Genomic DNA, 18895 nt, shown 5'->3' on the forward strand with positions numbered 1-18895 from the left:
GTTTTGTTTGGGCTAATGAGTTATTTACTTTTTAAAAAAGTATTTTAGATTTATATAATAGTTCTGCTTTTCTTGTTTTCTAAAATTTATTATAATTTGTTTTTTCATTTATTCCTTTCTGCAGCAATCCTTTAGTTTATTTTGTTATTATTTTCTAACTTTTAAAGAGGAACTCTGATTTCTGCATTTTGTTTTCAAGTATGTATTTAAGGTGATTAAGTATTCCTCTGAGTACTACTTGAACTGCATTTCATAGATTCTGGTATATATTCTTTACGTTATTTGTATTATTATTTCCATTAATTCCTTAGTTTTGGGTATGTTTTCCTTTTGACCCAATAATTATATGAAAGAGAGTTTTATTTTTAAACTTCCAAATAGAGAGGACTCTTTGATTTTCTTATTAAATTCATTTGTTGCAATGTGATTATAGGATAGTTTGTGCATTATTTCTGTAGGTGGGGGGTTGCAATAGTCCTTAAGTCTTAAGTATGAATTTTCATAAATACTATTGGACACTTGAAAAAATGGAGTGTCCTCCACTTTCAGGATGCAATGTTTGATATATATTAGTAAGGTCTACTCGGAGAAGGCAATGGCATTGCACTCCAGTACTCTTGCCTGGAAAATCCCATGGATGCAGGAGCCTGGTGGGCTGCAGTCCATGGGGTTGCTAAGAATCGGACATGACTGAGCAACTTCACTTTCACTTTTCACTTTCATGCATTGGAGAAGGAAATGGTAACCCACTCCAGTGTTCTTGCCTGGAGAATCCCAGAGACGGGGTAGCCTGGTGGGCTTCCGTCTCTGGGGTCACACAGAGTCGGACACAACTGAAGCGACTTAGCAGCAGTAGCAGCAGTAGCAGTAAGGTCTACTATGTTAATTATATTGTTTAGGGCCACTCTGTTTTTAGCTTTTTAAAAAATTATAACTTGTTTTGAATTGGATGACACAAGTAAATGAAAGCCTCTTTAAAAAAAATGTATTTATTTATTTGACTGCTGGGTCTTAGTTGCGGCACACAGAATCTTTTAGTTGCAGCATATGTGACCCTAGTTCTCCTGACCACGGGATCCCAATCCCACGGCCCCCCGCCCTCCCCCCTCCCCCCCCCCTGCTGCTGCACTGGGAACATGGCGTCTTAGCCACTGGACCACCAGGAAAGTCCCTAAAGCCTCATTTTTATTAGCATGTTTCTGTTTCCTTTTCCTTGCTTATCTTGTAATTTCTGCTCTATGAAGGTTACTTTTATGTTATTTTGTAAATCAATATTCATAATTGTTATATTTTCATTGCCAGTTGTACCCTTTAGCTTTCTAAAGTAACCTTGCTTCCTTGGCTCATATTCTACCTTGTATTATTAAGATCATGACTTCTGTTTTAAATAGTTTGTTGTATACCCTTGCCAATCTTTAAAATAAACTTTAAGATTAGTTTTAGAGTTACAGGAAAATTATGAAGATTGTACTGAGAGCTTTCATGTACCTACACACCTAGTTTTGTCTGTTATTAAAATCTTAGATTAGTAGAGGGTTTTAAACATGAAGAGAATAGGAGGAAGCAAATAACACAAATTCTAATGTAGGAAATGGAGAAACAAGAATACACATAAAACATTTAAAAATCAAACCAATAAAATAAGCAAACTCAAATGAGCTTAATTTTTTTTCACAAAGTGAGAGAATAAAAATAAGCCATATTAGGAAGGAATAAAAGAAACATTACTTATACAATATAGGTTAAAAACAAAAGCAAAACCAAAAACCAACCCACAGTAACTGTAGCAGAAATAGGAAAGAGGGAGTGCTCTAGGAATCCCTGATAATTTACAGAGCCTGCTGCTGGAACTTCATCATTTTGCCATGTCTAGTGTTTATGCTATAACATTCTATCTAGTTAAGTGTCAGCGGTCCTCTTTTTAAGTAATGGGAATCGTTGCTTCGATTTCAGCCAGTCCACATAGTGAAAAATATAACCCACCTGGTCTGAAGATGAGACACTCTAGAACCACGCACTTTAATTCTTCAATTTATTGTTCACAGTTTAAATAGAGAGCCCTCTAGGGGGCAGCAGTGGAATGACAGGAGCTGCTGTTTGGCCTTTGTGGAGAGAGGAGACAAAATGGTGACCTCTAGTCTAGAGCTTGTAGCTCAAGGAGAACACTTAGCATTACAACCCTTGACCCTTTCTCCTACTGCTTACAGGTGGCCACCATGTCACATACGGTAGTGTAAACCATTCACGGAGAATCCAGTGTGAGTGCCCACTTGGATTTGGTGCAACAGTACTGCCCTGCGTGAGTACAGATGGAGTAGAAGAGAAGAACCGATCAAAGTCACATCAAAGGGATGTGACCAGGATTCTTGAAGGTGTTTTGAGCCTGGTATAAAAGGAGGGGAGAAAGATCACTGATGGGAGAATTAAGGATGTGGAGTTCATACAGGAATCAACATTAACAAAGATGTAGAGCCTCTTATGTCCAATGATGCCTGGGCAGATTTTGTCAGTAAAATAAGAATGATTCTCCTGGAAGATTATGGTGGGCTTTTTTTTTTTTTTGGAAGTATAGTTGATTTACAGTGTTGTGTTAATTTCTACTGTACAGCAAAGTGATTCAGTTATGTGTATATGTATGTACATTCTTTTTTCAGCATATTATTTTTCATTATGGTTTATCATAGATACTGAATACAGTTTTCTGTGCTGTACTGAAGGACCTTGTTTATTATGGTGAAATGATTTGAAGACTGGAGTGAGTCCTTGGCCTACCCACATTCAGTCTTGATAGTTTAATTTGGGTCTCAGTAATCCTGGTCCAATTGTCTGCTTAATTTCTTCACATAAATGTCCATTGTTCATCTAACTCAATTTTTCTTCTCTCCAGCCCAGTCATGCCCATAGTCATAAACCCAGACTCAGTCCTTTAACCTCCTTCATCCATTCCTCTTCTGAAACTCAGTCTTCAAGTTCTTTCAGTCTTTACCTCACAGAGTTTCTCCAGAAAAGCTCATGACCAGTGAAAAAATTCTGGGAGTTTATTTCTGAAACTGTCTTTTATAATCCTTCTGAGAAGGCAAGTTCTAAGCTCAATCTCCACCTCCTGCTGGGTGAGGTGGTGACGGAGTTGTTGAAAGGTTGGCAGCAGTGGGTGATTTTTAATGGGCCGTATGTGTCTGTTTCTACGTTATTCACTGTTTTATGTTGTTATTGTTGCTTTGTTGTGGCACACGGACTCTCTAGTTGTGGCGCACAGGCTCCATAGCACGTGAGCTCAGTAGCTGCAGTTCACGGGCTTAGTTGTTCCATGGCATGTAGGATCTTATTTCCCTGACCAGGAATCAAACCCAGGTCCCCTGCATTGGAAGGCAGATTCTTAACCACTGGACTGCCAGGGAAGCCCCATTTTTCTTCCTTTTTTTTTTTTAACAGCTGAGTATATTGGAAAAAAATATATATATGATATTTCTTAATCCAACCATATGTTAATGGGCCCTTGGGTTGCTTCCTTGTCTTGGCTATTGTAAATGTGCTGTGCTGTGCCCAGTCGCTTGATCGTATCTGACTCTTTTGTGATCCCATGAACTGCAGCCCACCAAACTCCTCTGTTCATGGAATTTTCCAGGCAAGAATACTGAAGTAGGTTGCCATTTCCTACTCTAGGGAATCTTCCCAACTTAGGGATCGAACCAGAGTCTCCTGCATCTCCTGTATTGGCAGGCAGATTCTTTTACCACTGAGCTGTTGTAATTAGCGTGTATCAAAGTTTTAAGTGAGAGTCCCAGAAATTCACGCTCTGTTAGCAAGCCCCCCCTCCTTCCCCACCCCCCCAAACCCCTCATCACCTTTATCTCCGGATCAGAGACTGATATTCCATGTTCTTTATCTCTGTTTATGTCAATTATTATAAGAAGAACAGGTTTAGGGCTGTTAATATGATGCTTTTCGTTGCTAGAAGTATTTATATATACTTTCATCCTTTTTTTGTTTGACCAGGCTTGACAGAAGTTTGTCAGTTTTGTTGGTCTTCTCAAGGAGTCAGTTTTTTACTTTATTGATCCTATAAACTGTATCTTTATTCCTAATGTATTATCTTAAAATTTTTAATTCATTGTTTCAGTTCCCTGATATTTTATGGATTTTTTTCTTCTCCTTTTTCTAACTATCATGGTAGTCTGAGGTCTTTGAAAAGGGAATAGATTGGGGCTAATATACTGATGCTGTTCTCTATGCAGCTGGGTTTTAGGTATTCATAGGGAAGGTCTACGCTCTCATTTCTGGTCTTGTGTCCTTTGCTGCTGAGGGTAATTGATAAATAAAACAATACTGTAAATACAAAATGATAATAAATTTGATGAAGTGTTGACAAATTCCCAAAGTAGAACTAAATCTTCCTCAAGAATAGAAAACCTAAATATATTTTAAACTATTAAAAGAATTTTATCATATAGTTAAAAATCTTCCTACCAAAACCTGTGTCCCCTGCATTGGCAGGCAGATCATTCACCACTGGACCACCAGAGAAGTCCCCATATTTTAAAAAAGTCAGTTTCAAGATGAATAAATGGAGAAGTCAGTGTTCATGCAAAGCCACAGAAATATAGATACTATATAATTCCACTTATATAAAATACTTAGAAGAATCAAAATCATGTAGACAGAAAGTATAATGGTGGTTTCCAGGGTCTGGGGGAAGGGTAGGATATAGAATTATTGTTTAATGGCTATAGAGTTTCAGTTTTATAAGATGAAGAGAGCAGTGGATGATGGTGATGTCTACACAGCAGTGTGAATATATTTAATGCCACTGAAATGCTATATTTTAAAATGGTTATGGTGGCAAATTTTATATTATGTGTATTTTAACACAATAAAAAAAGAGAGAGAGAAAGAAAAAAGAATTCACAGACAGGAAAAATCCTTGGCTCGATTTTTCCTTGAATATTTTGAAGGGATGGACCCACTGCTGTTTGGCATTGAATACTGTGACTTGATCTTCTTGCCCTTCTGCCTGCTGCTGCGGCTGCTGCTAAGTCGCTTCAGTCGTGTCCGACTCTGTGAGACCCCATAGACGGCAGTCCACTAGGCTCCTCTGTCCCTGGGATTCTCCAGGCAAGAATACTGGAGTGGGTTGCCATTTTCTTATCCAATGCATGAAAGTGAAAAGTAAAAGTGAAGTCGCTCAGTCGTGTCCGATTCTTAGCGACCCCATGGACTGCAGCATAGTAGGCTCCTCCGTCCATGGGATTTTCCAGGCAAGAGTACTGGAGTGAGTTGCCATTGGCCTTCTGCCTACAGGATTGTTTGCTCATATTTAAAATCCAGTAGCTTTAGGGATATACCTCTGAGTTGACAATTCTAGGTCAGTTTTCACTGGTACTTGATTTTTCCTTTCAATATGTAGATTTTTATTTCAAGAGAGATTTCTTCCATTATATACATTTTAACATATGTATTCTATTCCATTGTTCTATCTCGTTTCTTTTTTAGGAATTGCAATTAATCTGTCTGTTCTTCAATCTCAGTCATTCATACCCACTGTGTATTTTCCCTCTAAACCTTTCTTCTTTATTTTGGTTTGCATTATGTTGTATTAGCTTTTAAATTTCTAACCTTTCTCCTGTGCTTTCTATGTCTAGTCCCTGTTTTGTTCTTCCTAATTTTATCTTATATTTCTTCCATGTTTTTTTCTTGAAATTTTCCCAGAATTTTTCCCAGAATTCTGCTAGTTTCCTTCTTTATATATATATATATATGTATATATAGTTCTTAAATATTTTTATTTTCTTTTTTTGTGCTCCTGATCTTCCCCCTGTCCTGTGCTCTCTTAATTAACTCTTTTTTTCATATTCCATTGATTTTCTTTATTGAAGTATAGTTGATTTACAATATTGTATTAATTTCTGCTGTATAGCAAAGTGATTCAGTTTTGTATATTATTTTTTTAAAATGATTATATGTCTATTTATTTTTGGCTGTGCTGGATCTTCACTGCTGCCCTCGGGCTCCTCTCTAGTTGTGGTGAATGGGGCTACTCTCTGGTTGTGATGCGAAAGCTTCTAATTGTGTGACTTCTCTTGCTGCAGAGCTCTGGTTCTAGGGCATGCCGGCTTCAGTAGTCGCAGCACATGGGCTCAGTAGTTGTGGTGCATGGGCTGAGTTGCTCCGCAATGTGTGGGTTCTTCCTGGACCAGAGATCCAACCTGTGTCTCTTGCATTGGCAAGTGGATTCTTTACCACTGAGCCACCATGGAAGTCCATATATCCCTTCTTTTTTAATATGCTTTTCTGTTATAGTTTATCATAGGATATTGAATATAGTTCCCCATGCTGTACAGTAGGACCCTGTTGTTTATCCATTTTATATATAATAGCTAACAGTTGCTAACCCCAACCTCCCACTACATCCCTTCCCCAAAACCCTCCCCTTTGGCAAGTACAAATCTGTTCTCTGTATCCATGAGTCTGTTTCTGTTTCATCAGTGGGTTCATTCGTGTTTTATTTTAGATTCCACGTATAAGTGATATCATATGATACTTGTCTTTCTCTTTCTGACTTACTTCACTTAGTATGATAATCTCTAGTTGCATCTATGTTGCTGAAAATGGCAGTATTTTACTCTTTTTATGGCTGAGTAGTATTCCATTGTATACATGTACCACATCTTTATCCATTCATCTGTTAATGGACTTTTAGGTTGTTTCCATGTCTTGGCTATTGTGAATAGTGCGCATGTACTTTTTTGAATTAGAGTTTTGCCTGGATATACGCTGAGGAGTGGGATTGCTGGATCATGTGATGATTCTGTTTTTAGTTTTCTGAGGAGCCTCCATACTGTTCTCTATAGTGGCTGCCTCAACTTACGTTCCACTAACAGTATAGGAGAGTTCTCTTTTCTTCACACCCTCTCCAGCATTTGTTTTTTGTAGAGTTTTTAATGATGGCCATTCTGACCAGTGTGAGGTGGTACCTCATTGTAGTTTCGATTTCCATTTCTCTAATAATTCTGCTAGTTCCCTTCTTACCCCTTCTATTTGATATTCCTTCACATTTGTGATTAAATCATGAGGTTTTCTCCTAAACTCATATTGGAAGTATAATTTTGATCTGCTCCCTAGCAGTATGTTTCTGGTGAGAGTCCTCTTCATACAGAAGATTTTTTTTTGTTCTTTTCCACATGTGTCTCTGTACAGATGCAGGTGGAAAAGAACAAGAAGAATCTTCCAGGGTGTGCAACTCCTGTTTTTAAGGACTGTTTTCTTAAAATGTGTTTTCCTACAACTAGAAGGAGAATTCAAATGGGTTCTATTCTAAATCCTACATGCCCCTATTTATTTCACTGGCCCCTGTCAAAGGTACAGACCTAGTCATTCAGGGTAACCCCTTGACATTTCACATGTCTATTTTCCCTGGTGATTTCTCAGTTCTACCAATAGGCCCTCCTTGCCTTCTCCTTTCTTCCACGCTGCTCTCAACCCTGATTTATACAGTTTCCTATACAGCTTTGCTGGTATTAAATGCTTTGAGCAGTCAGTCAGAACTTCCCTAATTTAGGTTTAAAAGGTTTAAGAAAATCTTTGAGGGATGTATTAACTACAGGAAGAAATGTTTGTTCCAGGAAAGCATCTTTATTTTTCTTCCTTGGAATCTGAATGAGAGAACAGGAAACAAACTAAGATCTTTTTTCCTACCTCCTTCCTTCACCATGCATAACCAACTTTATTATTTAATTAGATCTTTTCATTTATTTTATATATTTTTTTATTTCATTTATATACAAACTAGATTCTTTGAAAAAGAGGAGATGGGGACAAAGGACAAAGAAGTGTAGGGCTAGGTGGACATTAAGGTAGGGCAGCTGTGGGTAGGGATGGGTTCCAAAATTCAGTGGGAACCATTCATTATGTATTACCTAGAGTTGAGTGATGCAGCATCCCTGAGCACTGACCACACAGCTTAGGGGTCAATCTGTTCACCAGAGGCTATGGCCAAGGAGGGTGGGGTACTCAAAGGGTACTTAGGGAGGGCGGAATTTGGGAATGATGTGAGCAAGGCATCAGATGGTCACACTGTTCTCTACCATGCTGGGTCGAAGATACTCATAGGGCAGGTCCAGGCCTGCATTTCGGACCTCAATCTCCTTGTCCAGGGCAGCCAACTCCTCCTGGAATTGCTTCAGCACAGCTTGAGGTCCAGGGTCAGAGAAATAGTTTTCTTTGTGATGCCCCAAGGCCACCTGACAGGGGAGAACAAAAAGGCTCAGCGCATGGACCCCTCAGCCAAGAACACTGCTCCTTCTCCCCTAGGGTGTAGGCATCCATCTCTAACCATGACAGGCTGGCGTCGGCCAAGGAATTTTATGAAGGTCTTCTGTGTTCGGGCCTGGTGCAGACTAGGCAGTGAGTCTACTATATCCTTCTCTGTCACATCCTTGGAGATGGGCGGAGGCTTCTGCATGGTGCATGGACCATTCGGGATCCAGGAGTACCAGTCCAGCTGCAGGTAGGAGAGCCTCTCAGAAACCCAGGCTGATGACCCAGGCATTTGGTCCCCTATCTTCTACCTCCCGGGAGCCCCAGGGGGCGAGGATCGCAACAGGTTACCTGGCCCTGGTGGGTGGAAGCATGCTGACCAGTGCACGTGAAGATGCACATGGTGATGAAGTGGCAGAGCTGAGCTCGGGACTCTAAGGAGATGGGGAACCTGTGTGAGGTAAGAATTTGAGGCTTTGAGACCAGGACAGGAGACAGTTGATCTCAGGCAGTGAAAGATATCTGGGGATACAGAAAAGAATTCCTGTGTGTGGTTGTGCCTCTAGTACACGCATAGTGTGTATTCACATGTTTATGGGCTTGGATGAACCCGTTGGCATTAGGAGAGAGGGCAGGAAAAGGTGAGGGAAAGTAACTAAGGGAAATATATGTGGTTCTAGAGGAAGCTCTTAGCAAGTTGCATAAGGATGGGGAATGCTGTATGAGAGGGTGAGAAAGGAAAGGGGCTGGGGAATTAGGAGTGGTTACAATTAGAATTTCTGGAGGAATCTCTGAGTCTTGAGGTAGGGTGTCTTAAATATTTTTTTTGGCTTTAAACTTTTTTTTTTTTTTTTGCACTGAGGTATAGCCAGTTAACAAACTTGTGAGTTTCAGGTGAACAGCAAAGGGATTCAGCAGTACATACACATGTATCCATTTCCCCCCAAACTCCCCTAGGGTGACTTACAGTATTGTGAAAAGGTATGGATTGTTGACAGGTGGGTGTGAGTTGACACAGGGTCAGTGGGGAGGATCTGGGCCTTACTCCCGGTCCTGAGCCCCCTGCAGTCCAGTCTCAGTGATCTCTCTACACCAGGCCTGCAGTTCTGGATCATCCTTCACAGCTCCATCACTCTTGTAGAAAAGACTGACCATCTTCTCTACGTACCTGCTCCCCAGGGAAGAAGACACTGGGTCTCAAATGGCCAGCCTAGGACCTTCTGGATCTGCAGTCCCCCTTGTTCTCACCAGAGGGCCCACTGGGTCTTCCCTGTTGGTGTTGCTCTCACCGGCTGATGACTCCCCAGAGCCTGAGCGCATCTTGGCCATAGAGAGAAGACTTCACATCCAGGAGCCCACGGTCTGCCAGGTCATCAGGAGGGCAGAAGGAGCGATAGGTCAGACCAGCTGTGGCTCTCTGGAGAATGTCTACATGGCCGCCACTCCCAGTGCTCACCACCTGAAGGCAACCCACAGCAGATAAATTAGTGTTTTCCATGTCAGCTGAGGGCTTCCCTGGTGGCTCAGAGGGTATAGAATCCGCCTGCAATGTGGGAGACCTGGGTTCAATCTCTGGGTTGGGAAGATCCCCTGGAGAAGAGCATGGCAACCCTCTTCAGTATTCTTGCCTGGAGAATTCTATGGACAGAGGAGCCTGGAGGGCTACAGTCCATGGGGTTGCAAAGAGTAGGACATGACTGAGTGACTAAGCACACAGCACGTGTCAGCTGAGGGGGATGGCAGTCAGGAGATTCAAGCCCAGTGGCCCTACTCAGGTCCCTTTATGAAGAAAGCTACTCAGGTGTGAGGCAGATCGGGGGAGGCCTTTGGTAGAGGGCATAGAGCTTCAGGGAGGAATGGGAAAGTGAATTCCTTCATCCTTGTACCCTCCTCCCTCTTTACCCATCCTTGTCCATACCAGATCAAAAATTCCCCATTTAGAGACAAGATTACTCCGGGCCAGCACGTTGATCTCCATGGTGTAGCGAAAGTGTGGAATCAGGAGCTGATTATGGAAGAAAGAATTGGAACACAGTCAAATAAGAGGGGTCCCAGGACCCATGAGTGGAAAGGAGATTAGAAGACCTGAGAGAGGAAATAAACAGGGGAGAGGATGGGTCTTCATGAAAAGAAGAGAGTGCCTGTTGGATTGTATTGGGTCAGGTTAAGATTTGGGAGAAGGAAGATGAGGAACTGTCTTCTTGGGGTCACCCAAGGTCAAAGGTTTTAGGAGTTCACTTATTTGCACAGCTTCATGTAATATATAAGAATTTTAGGAGTCCTTTGTCTCACATCACAAAAAACTAGAAAGTTTCCTACATGTGAAATTCTATCTTATACCTGTGTCTTACTCCTATCAGTAAAGTATCTCTACTGCCTTCCATTGCACTCTTCACCTCCTCTTTGCCTTCCCTAGGGATGTCACTCCTGCTCATTCTCTCTCTGTCCTCTCTCTCACTTAGTATTTGATACACCAAAGAAAAAAAACCCTTGGCTTAAACTTAAACCACTCTCTAGCAGCATCCTCATTGCTTGCTTCCCCTTTCATAGCAAGTCTTCTTTTTTAAAAAACTTTTTATTTTATATTGGAGTATAGATGATTAATAAAGTATTAGTTTCAGGTGTACAGCAAAGTGATTCAGTTGTACATATACATGTATCTATTCTTTTTCAAATTCTTTTCCCATTTGGGTTGTTACATAATAATGAACAGAGTTCCCTATGCTATAAAGTAGGTCCTTGTTGATTGTCCATCTTTTTTTTTTGTTGTTTGTTTTGTTTTAAATTTATTTATTTTAATTGGAGGCTAATTACTTTACAGTGTTGTGGTGGTTTTTGCCATACATTAACATGAATCAGCCACAGGGTACATGTGTCCCCCCATCCTGAACCCCCTTCCCACCTCCCTCCTTACCCTATCCCTCTGAGTTGTCCCACAGCACCAGCTTTGAGTGCCCTGCTTCATGCATCGAACTTGCATTGGTCATCTGTTTTACATATGGTAATATACACATCTCAATGCTATTTTCTCAAATCGTCCCGTCCTCTCCTTTTCCCACATAGTCCAAAAGCCTGTTCTTTACATCTGTGTCTCTTTTGCTGTCTCACATATAGGGTCGTCATTACCGTCTTTCTAAATTCCATATATATGCATTAATAATATACTGTATTGTGTTTCTCTTTCTGACTTCCTTCACTCTGTATAATAGGCTCCGGTTTCATCCACCTCATTAGAACTGACTCAAATGTGTTCTTTTTTTTTTATAGCTGAGTAATATTCCATTGTGTATATGTACCACAACTTCCTTATCCATTCATCTGCCAATGGACACCTTTAATATAGCAGTGTGTACATGTCAATCCCAAACTCCCTAACTATTCCTTACTCCCTCCCCCACCCTGGTAACCATAAGTTCGTTCTGTCAGTCTGTAAATCTGTTTCTCATTGCAAGTCTTAAAGGAGTCATCTATGGGATTGCACAGAGTTGGACACGACTGAAGCGACTTAGCAGCAGCAGAAGCAGTATTGTCTCTACTTCCTCACATGATATTTTTCTGCTCAGCCCACACTGATCAGGCTTCTGCCACCTCCACTCCCCTGAGATAGGATTAACCAATGGATTAACCAATGACTTCCATATCAACAAATCCAAATGTCACTTCTCTGTAACTGTGTTTGCTTCTCAACAGCATGTGATACAATCACACTTCTCTCTTGAAACATTTTTTCCTTTTGGTTGCCCTGCTATCACACTTTTTGTTTCCCTCCTTCCTCAGTAGATAGCTCTCCTCTTGCTCCTTTTCTTACTTCATTCCCTCCTTTCAATTTATAAGGGTTGTGACACCCTAGAATTATATCTGGGCCAAATTCTCTGCTGTAGCTACAAACCCTAGACAGCTTAATCTAGTCTTCATAATGACTTTAGATATGTCTGTTTTCTGATAACTTTAAAATCTATACCTTCAGCCACACTCGCCTTCTAAGATGGCCCACACACTGTGGAGTGTGTTTCTCTCAAAATAAATCTACTTCTTACCTAAAAAAAAAGAGAAAGGAATCTATATCTTTAATCCTGACCCATTCCAAGAACTCCAGGCTCATATATCTAACTGCCTTCCTGACATTTTCTTTTTCTTTTCTTTACTTCTTTTTTTTTTGCCACACCACATGACTTGTGGGATTTCAGTTCCCCAACCAAGGAATGAACTCAGGCCTTGGCAGTATAAGCTCGAATCCTAACCACTAGGCCACCAGGAAACTCCCTTTCCTGACATTTCAAGCAGAGCTATTGATTCTTCTCCCCACCAAGTAACAGGGCTTTCCCCCTCATCTTCTCCCACCTCCCTTTCCTCCTACCCAGCACTTCGATCACTCACACCCTACTCTCCAGTCACACCTGATATCAGTCAGCATCCATGTACCTCCACAGATCTCTCTGACTGGAATGTCCCGCCCCTTACTATCCAACCGACAACATCCTCAGCCCAAATTTCAATTTCTTTGTAAAACCCATTCTCACTCTTTCTTTAATCTTAGCCATTTCCATAGCACTGTGTATATGTGTGTCTATGTAAACTGAGATTGCTACTAACCTAACATGCCACAAGGTCATGTGTAAACATCTCCAGAGTCTAGGAGTGTGAAATCTGAAGGGCAGTCAGATGCAGAATTAAGAAATGCTGAAAGGTGGCGCCAGTGGTAAAGAACCTGCCTGCCAATGCAGGAGGCATAAGAGACGCTGGTTCTATCCCTGGGTCGGGAAGATCCCCTGGAGGTGGAAATGGCAACCCACTCCAGTATTCTTGCTTGGAGAATCCCCTGGACAGAGGAGCCTAGCGGGCTACAGTCCATAGGGTCTCACAGAGTTGGACAGGACTGAAGCGACTTAGCACACATACACGAAATACCTTGTAGATAGGATGCAGGCTGGGCAGGCTCCTCATGGTGGCCACAGAAATAACCTCGGCTATCAGGTGGCCCCTCAGCAGGTGTGACTGTAGCTGGTGGAGCTGGAAATCAGAGCTCCGGACCCAGGTCTTGGCAAGGAGCCAGGCCATGGGGGGATCCGAAGGCAGGAACAACACAGGTGGGGGGCATCCATTCCGAGGTGGCTGGAGCTAGAGCAGGAGAGAGAGTTGGGGGCTAAGGACCTGGGTGTCCAAGTCCCTAGGGAAGATCAATGACTGGGGGCAAGACACCTGGGTCCTCTCACCTGGATGACCATAGGTAAAAGTCTTCCATCGGGCTGGAGCTTCAGCATGACCAGAGGGGCTGCTACATACTGTTGCTTAAAAATGATGACATTAGGCTTGACCCCATCCAGCAGGGAGAAGTCAGCTTCAAACAGAGATCCAGTCTAGGGGGTGGGGAACAGGGATAGATAAAGGGGTTGAGGTTAGTTCTTGACCTGACCTGCCCTTCTCTCATTGGTCATGCTGATTCCTTTCCCTATCCATCAAGTCTTTTACTTAAATGCCAATCACTTCTCCCATAACCAAAACCCCAAATGCAGAGTTTCCATGACCAGTATCTTTCATCAGAGTTGGAGCTCTCTGATGTGAATTTTGTGGTTTTCCTTGTACCCTCTTCCCCCACAACAAAACTCTTCCCTTATCACCCTCCTTCACGCTTTAGCCAAATGTGGCACATTTCTTTGATCTGAATTCCCCTCCCCCCAAAAAACATAGCCCCAACTGTCTCCCAGGGCTTTGTTTAGTCTCTCTTGCTATTTCCCTCCAAAAGCTTGGGCTCTTTGCTAAGGCTGAGAAATAGCTAATGAAGAAAGAAGAGATGAAAATGGAGATGGAAGAGGAATAATAGCAGAAGGAGATAACAGAAGGAGTTGGTGTAGATCAGTGGTTCTCAACCCAAGATGTTACCCCCTAGAAGATATTTGGCAATGCCTGAAGACAACTGGGGGATGCTGCTGGCAGCTAGTGGGTTGTAGCCAGAGATGCCACTAAGCGTTCTACAATGCACAGGACAGCCTCCCACAACAGAGTTATCTGACCCAAAAATATCAGTGCCAAAGTTGAGAAACCCTGAAGTATAGATGGAGGAGGGTGTAGATTAAACAGGTGCTGATGGAGGAAATGAGGGAAGGGGGAAGAGAAGAATGAGGCAAAGAGAAGGAGACCAGAATGATGGCTGGGGTGATGGGTGAACAGATGAAGCACAGCACCTGGAGTTCTTTCTCCAGCTGTGTCTTCAAGTCTTCCATTTCTGGAGGCAGCACCAACCGTGACGGGAGACTCGTAGAGCGTCTCAGGAGCATAGGGTTTGCCCCGTTGAGGAACTGGTACCCAAATAGGGCATCATCCTTCCAGCAATTGCGGACCCGCTCTAGGGACATCAGGTGGGAGGATGCTGTAAGCAGTAATGTCACTGCCCTATTACTCTCCGACCCTCTCCCCTCTCCTTTCAGATCCCTGAGTTAGAAATATGTGGGTAGGTCTGGGGATGTTAAGGTAACTGACCAGCCAGAGGAGTTTTTCCTTGCGGGAATACTTTATTGAAGTCTTCCAGTCTTCTTACAGAATTTGTGAGATCTAATGACCCCTTTAAGGCCAAGTCCTTCAACCTGTGCAGAGAAGGCAAGTACAAGAAGTTCAGGAAAGAATCCCACCTTGTATCCTGGGATGAAGATGTCAGCCTTAACCTGGCACTCAAGAGTTGGACCATAAAGAAGGCTGAGTGCCGAAGAACTGATGCTCTCAAATTCTGGTGCTGGGGAAGACTCAAGGGTTCCTTGGACATCAAGGAGATCAAACCAGTCAGTCTTAAGGGAAATCAACCCTGAATATTCATTGGGAGGACTGATGCTGAAGCTGAAGCTCCAGTACTTTAGCTACCTGATGCAAAGAACTGACTCATTGGAAAAGACCCTGGTGCTGGGAAGGATTGGGGGCAGGAGAGGAAGAGGGTGACAGAGGATGAGATGGTTGGATGGCATCATCAACTCAATGGCCAAAAGTTTGAGCAAACTCGGGAAGTTAATCAAGGACAGGGACGCCTCATGTGCTACATACAGTCCATGGGGTCGCAAAGAGTTGGACATGACTTAGCAACTGAACAGCAACAACCTGGCACTCACACTTTTGCCAGAGAGAGACTGAAGTCTAAATCCTTATCTTCAAGAAATCTCTCGTTTCTGGGAAGATCCCATTGCGTATTCCCTGCTATAGGCAGGATTAATCCCTCTTTCCAGAAACCCCATCTGGAGGAAGAAGATGGAATTGGTGTAAGTAGGGTGGTGGGTTTCTTAGGATCTTTTAGGGATCAAAGACTTCCTGGGGCTCACCGGTACACCTTCCTTCTTTCCTCAAGCTCTTTCTCCCGATGTTTCTTAAACTGGTTCTGGGGATCATCCCTCACGGTCCGGGCTGGGGAAGGGGTCGCAATAGAACAGGGTCTCCATTAACATAGCTTCATTCTGGGACCCCTTTCCAGCTGAGCTGCTCAGCCCCATCCTTTCCCTTCTGACTTTCCCTCCATCTCTCTCTCTCCTTTCCCTCTTACATTAGAACGTCCAGCCCACCAGGTGCCGCCCTCTGTTTTCCCACTGTTCTCACCGGTGCCCTCGGGCAAGCAGATGATCTCGTTGCCCTGCACCCAGCGGTAGCAGGGGAAAAAGGCCTCGCCTTGGGTGCCGGGACCCTGGACCGCGATCCACTTGCAGAACCAGTCGAAACCCACCAGGCTTTTGTGCTTGCGCAGCTTCACCAGCAGGAGGCGCCCCAGGTATAGGGAGACTTCGACCTCGAGCTGCACCTCCTGCAGCACAGGACGCGCTCAGACATGGGGTGCAGGGTTCTCGGAGAGGGCGGGTCAGAGAACCCTCCGAGAAGCCGGGCTTCTCTTTCCCCTCCGACCGCTCCCCGGAAGAGACCTGAATCCGCGTTGGGGGCGAGGAAGAACAAGCCACTCCAAGGGGAACTCAGGCCGGCAGGCGTCTCCTTTTCTCTGCCCCTCCACCCGGGCAAGAAAGTGCAGCGCTTCTCTCCCAGACCTCTCGCCTTCTCTTTTGCTACCTGGCACCCCACCCGTGCCCGACCTCCTTCCCCAGATACCCAGGGGTCCCTCGGTGCCGAGGCCCCAGCGCCCCCCATGTGCGCCCCTCCGCGACCGCCGCAGTCACCACTTTCTCCACTAACCCTGATCCGTATCGGCCGCAGTATCTTCCCCAGGTCCTTCTCCCCGTGCTCGCCCACCAGCCACAGCTGCACTGGGTTGCTGGAGCCAGCCAAGAGCGAGTCTCCAGTGGCGACGCGAATCCTGTATTTGCCCATCTTGCCCGGACTTGGACCTGGGGTGGGGGACCTGAAGGAAAATAAGCTATTTATGGGAATACTGAGGCCCAGCCCCCGTGGAAACCACACCCAGACCACTGTCTCTGTTGTGTCTGGTTTCAGGGTCCCCACCTAACACCCACTGGTTCGTCTCACCCTCAGATGCGCAGGTCCCTGTCTTGTCAGTTGCTCTGTGTCCGCAGGGTTTCTCACAAGCTCAAGCAGGTGAGCAAAAGAGAGCAAAACTCACCCACCCTTATGCATTTGGCAAGCACTTCGTGATGCTAATTCCACTCCCAGCTAGGAGTTGAACACACACACCTGCCTGTGGATGATGACAGCTAAACAGTATCATCATTGTTTGCCTGTCATGCCCACCCAATTTTGGTGAATAAATAAGACAGCAACAGGCAAGAGAGATAAGGGAGGTGGGATCATTTGAAGTGTGGGGGTGTTTTCAGTGAAGAGTGAGTTAACCATCTTGGCATTTTTTCGAGGATGAGGATGAGATAATGCCAGACAGGTGAAACAGAGGAGTTTGTTGTCCAGACTTCTCAGCCAAGAGGAGAGTTGGAATTCCCCTTCAAGTCCAGTCCTGAAGTTTCCATTGGACTTCCCCTGAAATGAGCTCCTTGGGGCCAGCACCATAGATGGAGCACCAGTAATGTACCCGGTCAACACACTCCCTTTGCATCCAGTTTTCCACCCCCCACCCCACACCTCCCAATCTTTGCTCTCCGAAGCCTCTTTAGGGACCACCGCTGTCCCAAGTACAAATCCTTTCCAGATTCCTTCTTTGGATGTTCATTTCTAACCACCCGTCTAAGGTACTTCATCTCTCCAGTCCACTTGCCTCTTCCCTGGACGTCCTGTTCCATTGTGAACAAAGAGGTTTTGAATCCACTTTTTGCTTAAACCCTGCTTCCATCTCCTCTGCTGCAATAGTTAATCAGAATAGTTGGATCAAGTGAGAATTAAAAAGTATACAGACATATGTAAACATTTTAAAATGAAATCATAAATGTATAGCAACTGATGAGCTTCCGTCATAGCTCAATTGGTAAGGAAACTGCCTGCAATGCAGGAGACCGCGGTTTGATTCCTGGGTCGGGAAGATCCCCTGGAGAAGGGATGAGCTACCCACTCCAGTATTCTTGGGCTTCCCTTATGGCTCAGCTGGTAAAGAATCTGCCTACAATGTGGGAGACCTGGGTTCATTCCCTGGGTTGGGAAGATACCCTGTAGAAGGGAAAGGCTACCCACTCCAGTATTCTGTCCTGGAGACTATACAGTCCTTGGGGTCACAAAGAGTCAGGCATGACTGAGCATCTTTCCCTTTGCAACTTTCCTTTTCATAACTAGCTCCTGGTCAGTGTTTTTGTATAGGGCAGGGAGTTTTCGAGAGTAGGTCCAAAATAAGAGATTCTTTCAGTCTTTCTTACATATACCACACCCAAGTGAGTTGAAATTTATTTTTTATTTGATTTCTGTATGGAAGTAGTTGATTTATAGTGTCATGCTAGTTTTAGATATACAGCACAGTGATTCAGTTTATACATATATATATTCTTTTTCAGATTTTTTTCCCTTATAGGTCATTACAAAATACTGAAAATATTTCCCTGTGCTGTACAGTAGGTCCTGTTGTTTGTCTATTTTATATATAGTAGTGTGTATAGCAATATTTCATTCTTCTTATGGCCAAGGAATATTCCATTCTATATATATACCATGTTTTCTTTATTCATTCATTTGCACTTAGGTTGCTTCCATGTCTTGGCTATTACAAATAGGTCCACATATCTTTTTGAATTAAAGTTTTCATCTTTTCTGGACATAAGCCCAGGAGTGTGATTGCTGGATCACATGGTAGCTCTATTTTAAGGATTCTCCCTACTGTTTTCCATAGCGGCTGCACTAATTTACATTCCCACCAAGAGTGTGGTAGGGTTCCCTTTTCTCCACAGCTTCTCCAGCATTTATTATTTATGGACTTTTTGATTATGGCCATTCTGACCAATGTAAGATGATACCTCATTATGGTTTTGATTTGCATTTCTCTAATAATCAGTGATATTAAATATCTTTTTGTGTGCTTCTTGGTCATCTGTATATCTTTTTTGAAGAAATATTTTATTTCAGTCTTATACCCATTTTTTATTGGATTGTTTGAGTTTTTTTGATGCTGAGTTGTATGAGCTGTTTGTATATTTTAGAAATTAGCCCCTTGTTGGTTGCAGCGTTTGCAAATATTTTCTCCCAGTCAGTAGGTTGTCTGTTTGTTTTGTTGATGGTTTCCTTTACTGTGCAGAAGCTTTTATGTTTGATTAGGTCTCATTTGTTTTATTTTTTA

At 43.3% G+C, this 18895-nt stretch overlaps 1 protein-coding gene and 1 long non-coding RNA gene across 4 annotated transcripts in view; one reads left to right on the forward strand and one right to left on the reverse strand.

The window, feature by feature from the left end:
- The window catches only part of LOC104993950, a 109905-nt gene that overhangs the window by 58695 nt on the left and 32315 nt on the right, over positions 1 to 18895 (forward strand). The window contains exon 3 of one of the 2 annotated variants that reach the window (XR_825896.1): positions 2208 to 2299. This is a non-coding gene — a long non-coding RNA (uncharacterized LOC104993950). Of the gene's footprint in view, positions 1 to 2207; positions 2616 to 18895 lie in introns of those variants that run through there. The other variant, XR_825895.1, reaches the window with a different exon arrangement.
- LOC104993944 (arachidonate 12-lipoxygenase, epidermal-type-like) lies at positions 7618 to 17581 on the reverse strand. Of its 2 annotated transcripts, XM_010847370.1 has the most exons (15): positions 16699 to 17581; positions 16408 to 16573; positions 15826 to 16027; positions 15555 to 15636; positions 15348 to 15470; positions 14731 to 14834; positions 14436 to 14596; positions 13467 to 13610; positions 13162 to 13371; positions 10172 to 10258; positions 9543 to 9712; positions 9299 to 9421; positions 8605 to 8704; positions 8330 to 8497; positions 7618 to 8237 (listed from the first exon to the last, which is right to left on the reverse strand). In XM_010847370.1, exons 2-15 carry the CDS (start codon positions 16540 to 16542, stop codon positions 8058 to 8060), a joined length of 1989 nt encoding a protein of 662 aa, XP_010845672.1. In that variant the 5' UTR covers positions 16543 to 16573; positions 16699 to 17581; the 3' UTR covers positions 7618 to 8057. The 2 variants fall into 2 exon arrangements, with proteins under 2 accessions (XP_010845672.1, XP_010845671.1); XM_010847369.1 differs by having other exon boundaries at positions 16408 to 17581.

This window comes from Bison bison, unplaced genomic scaffold (assembly GCF_000754665.1).
Source record: "Bison bison bison isolate TAMUID 2011002044 unplaced genomic scaffold, Bison_UMD1.0 scf7180017864249, whole genome shotgun sequence".
Taxonomy (NCBI): domain Eukaryota; kingdom Metazoa; phylum Chordata; class Mammalia; order Artiodactyla; family Bovidae; genus Bison; species Bison bison.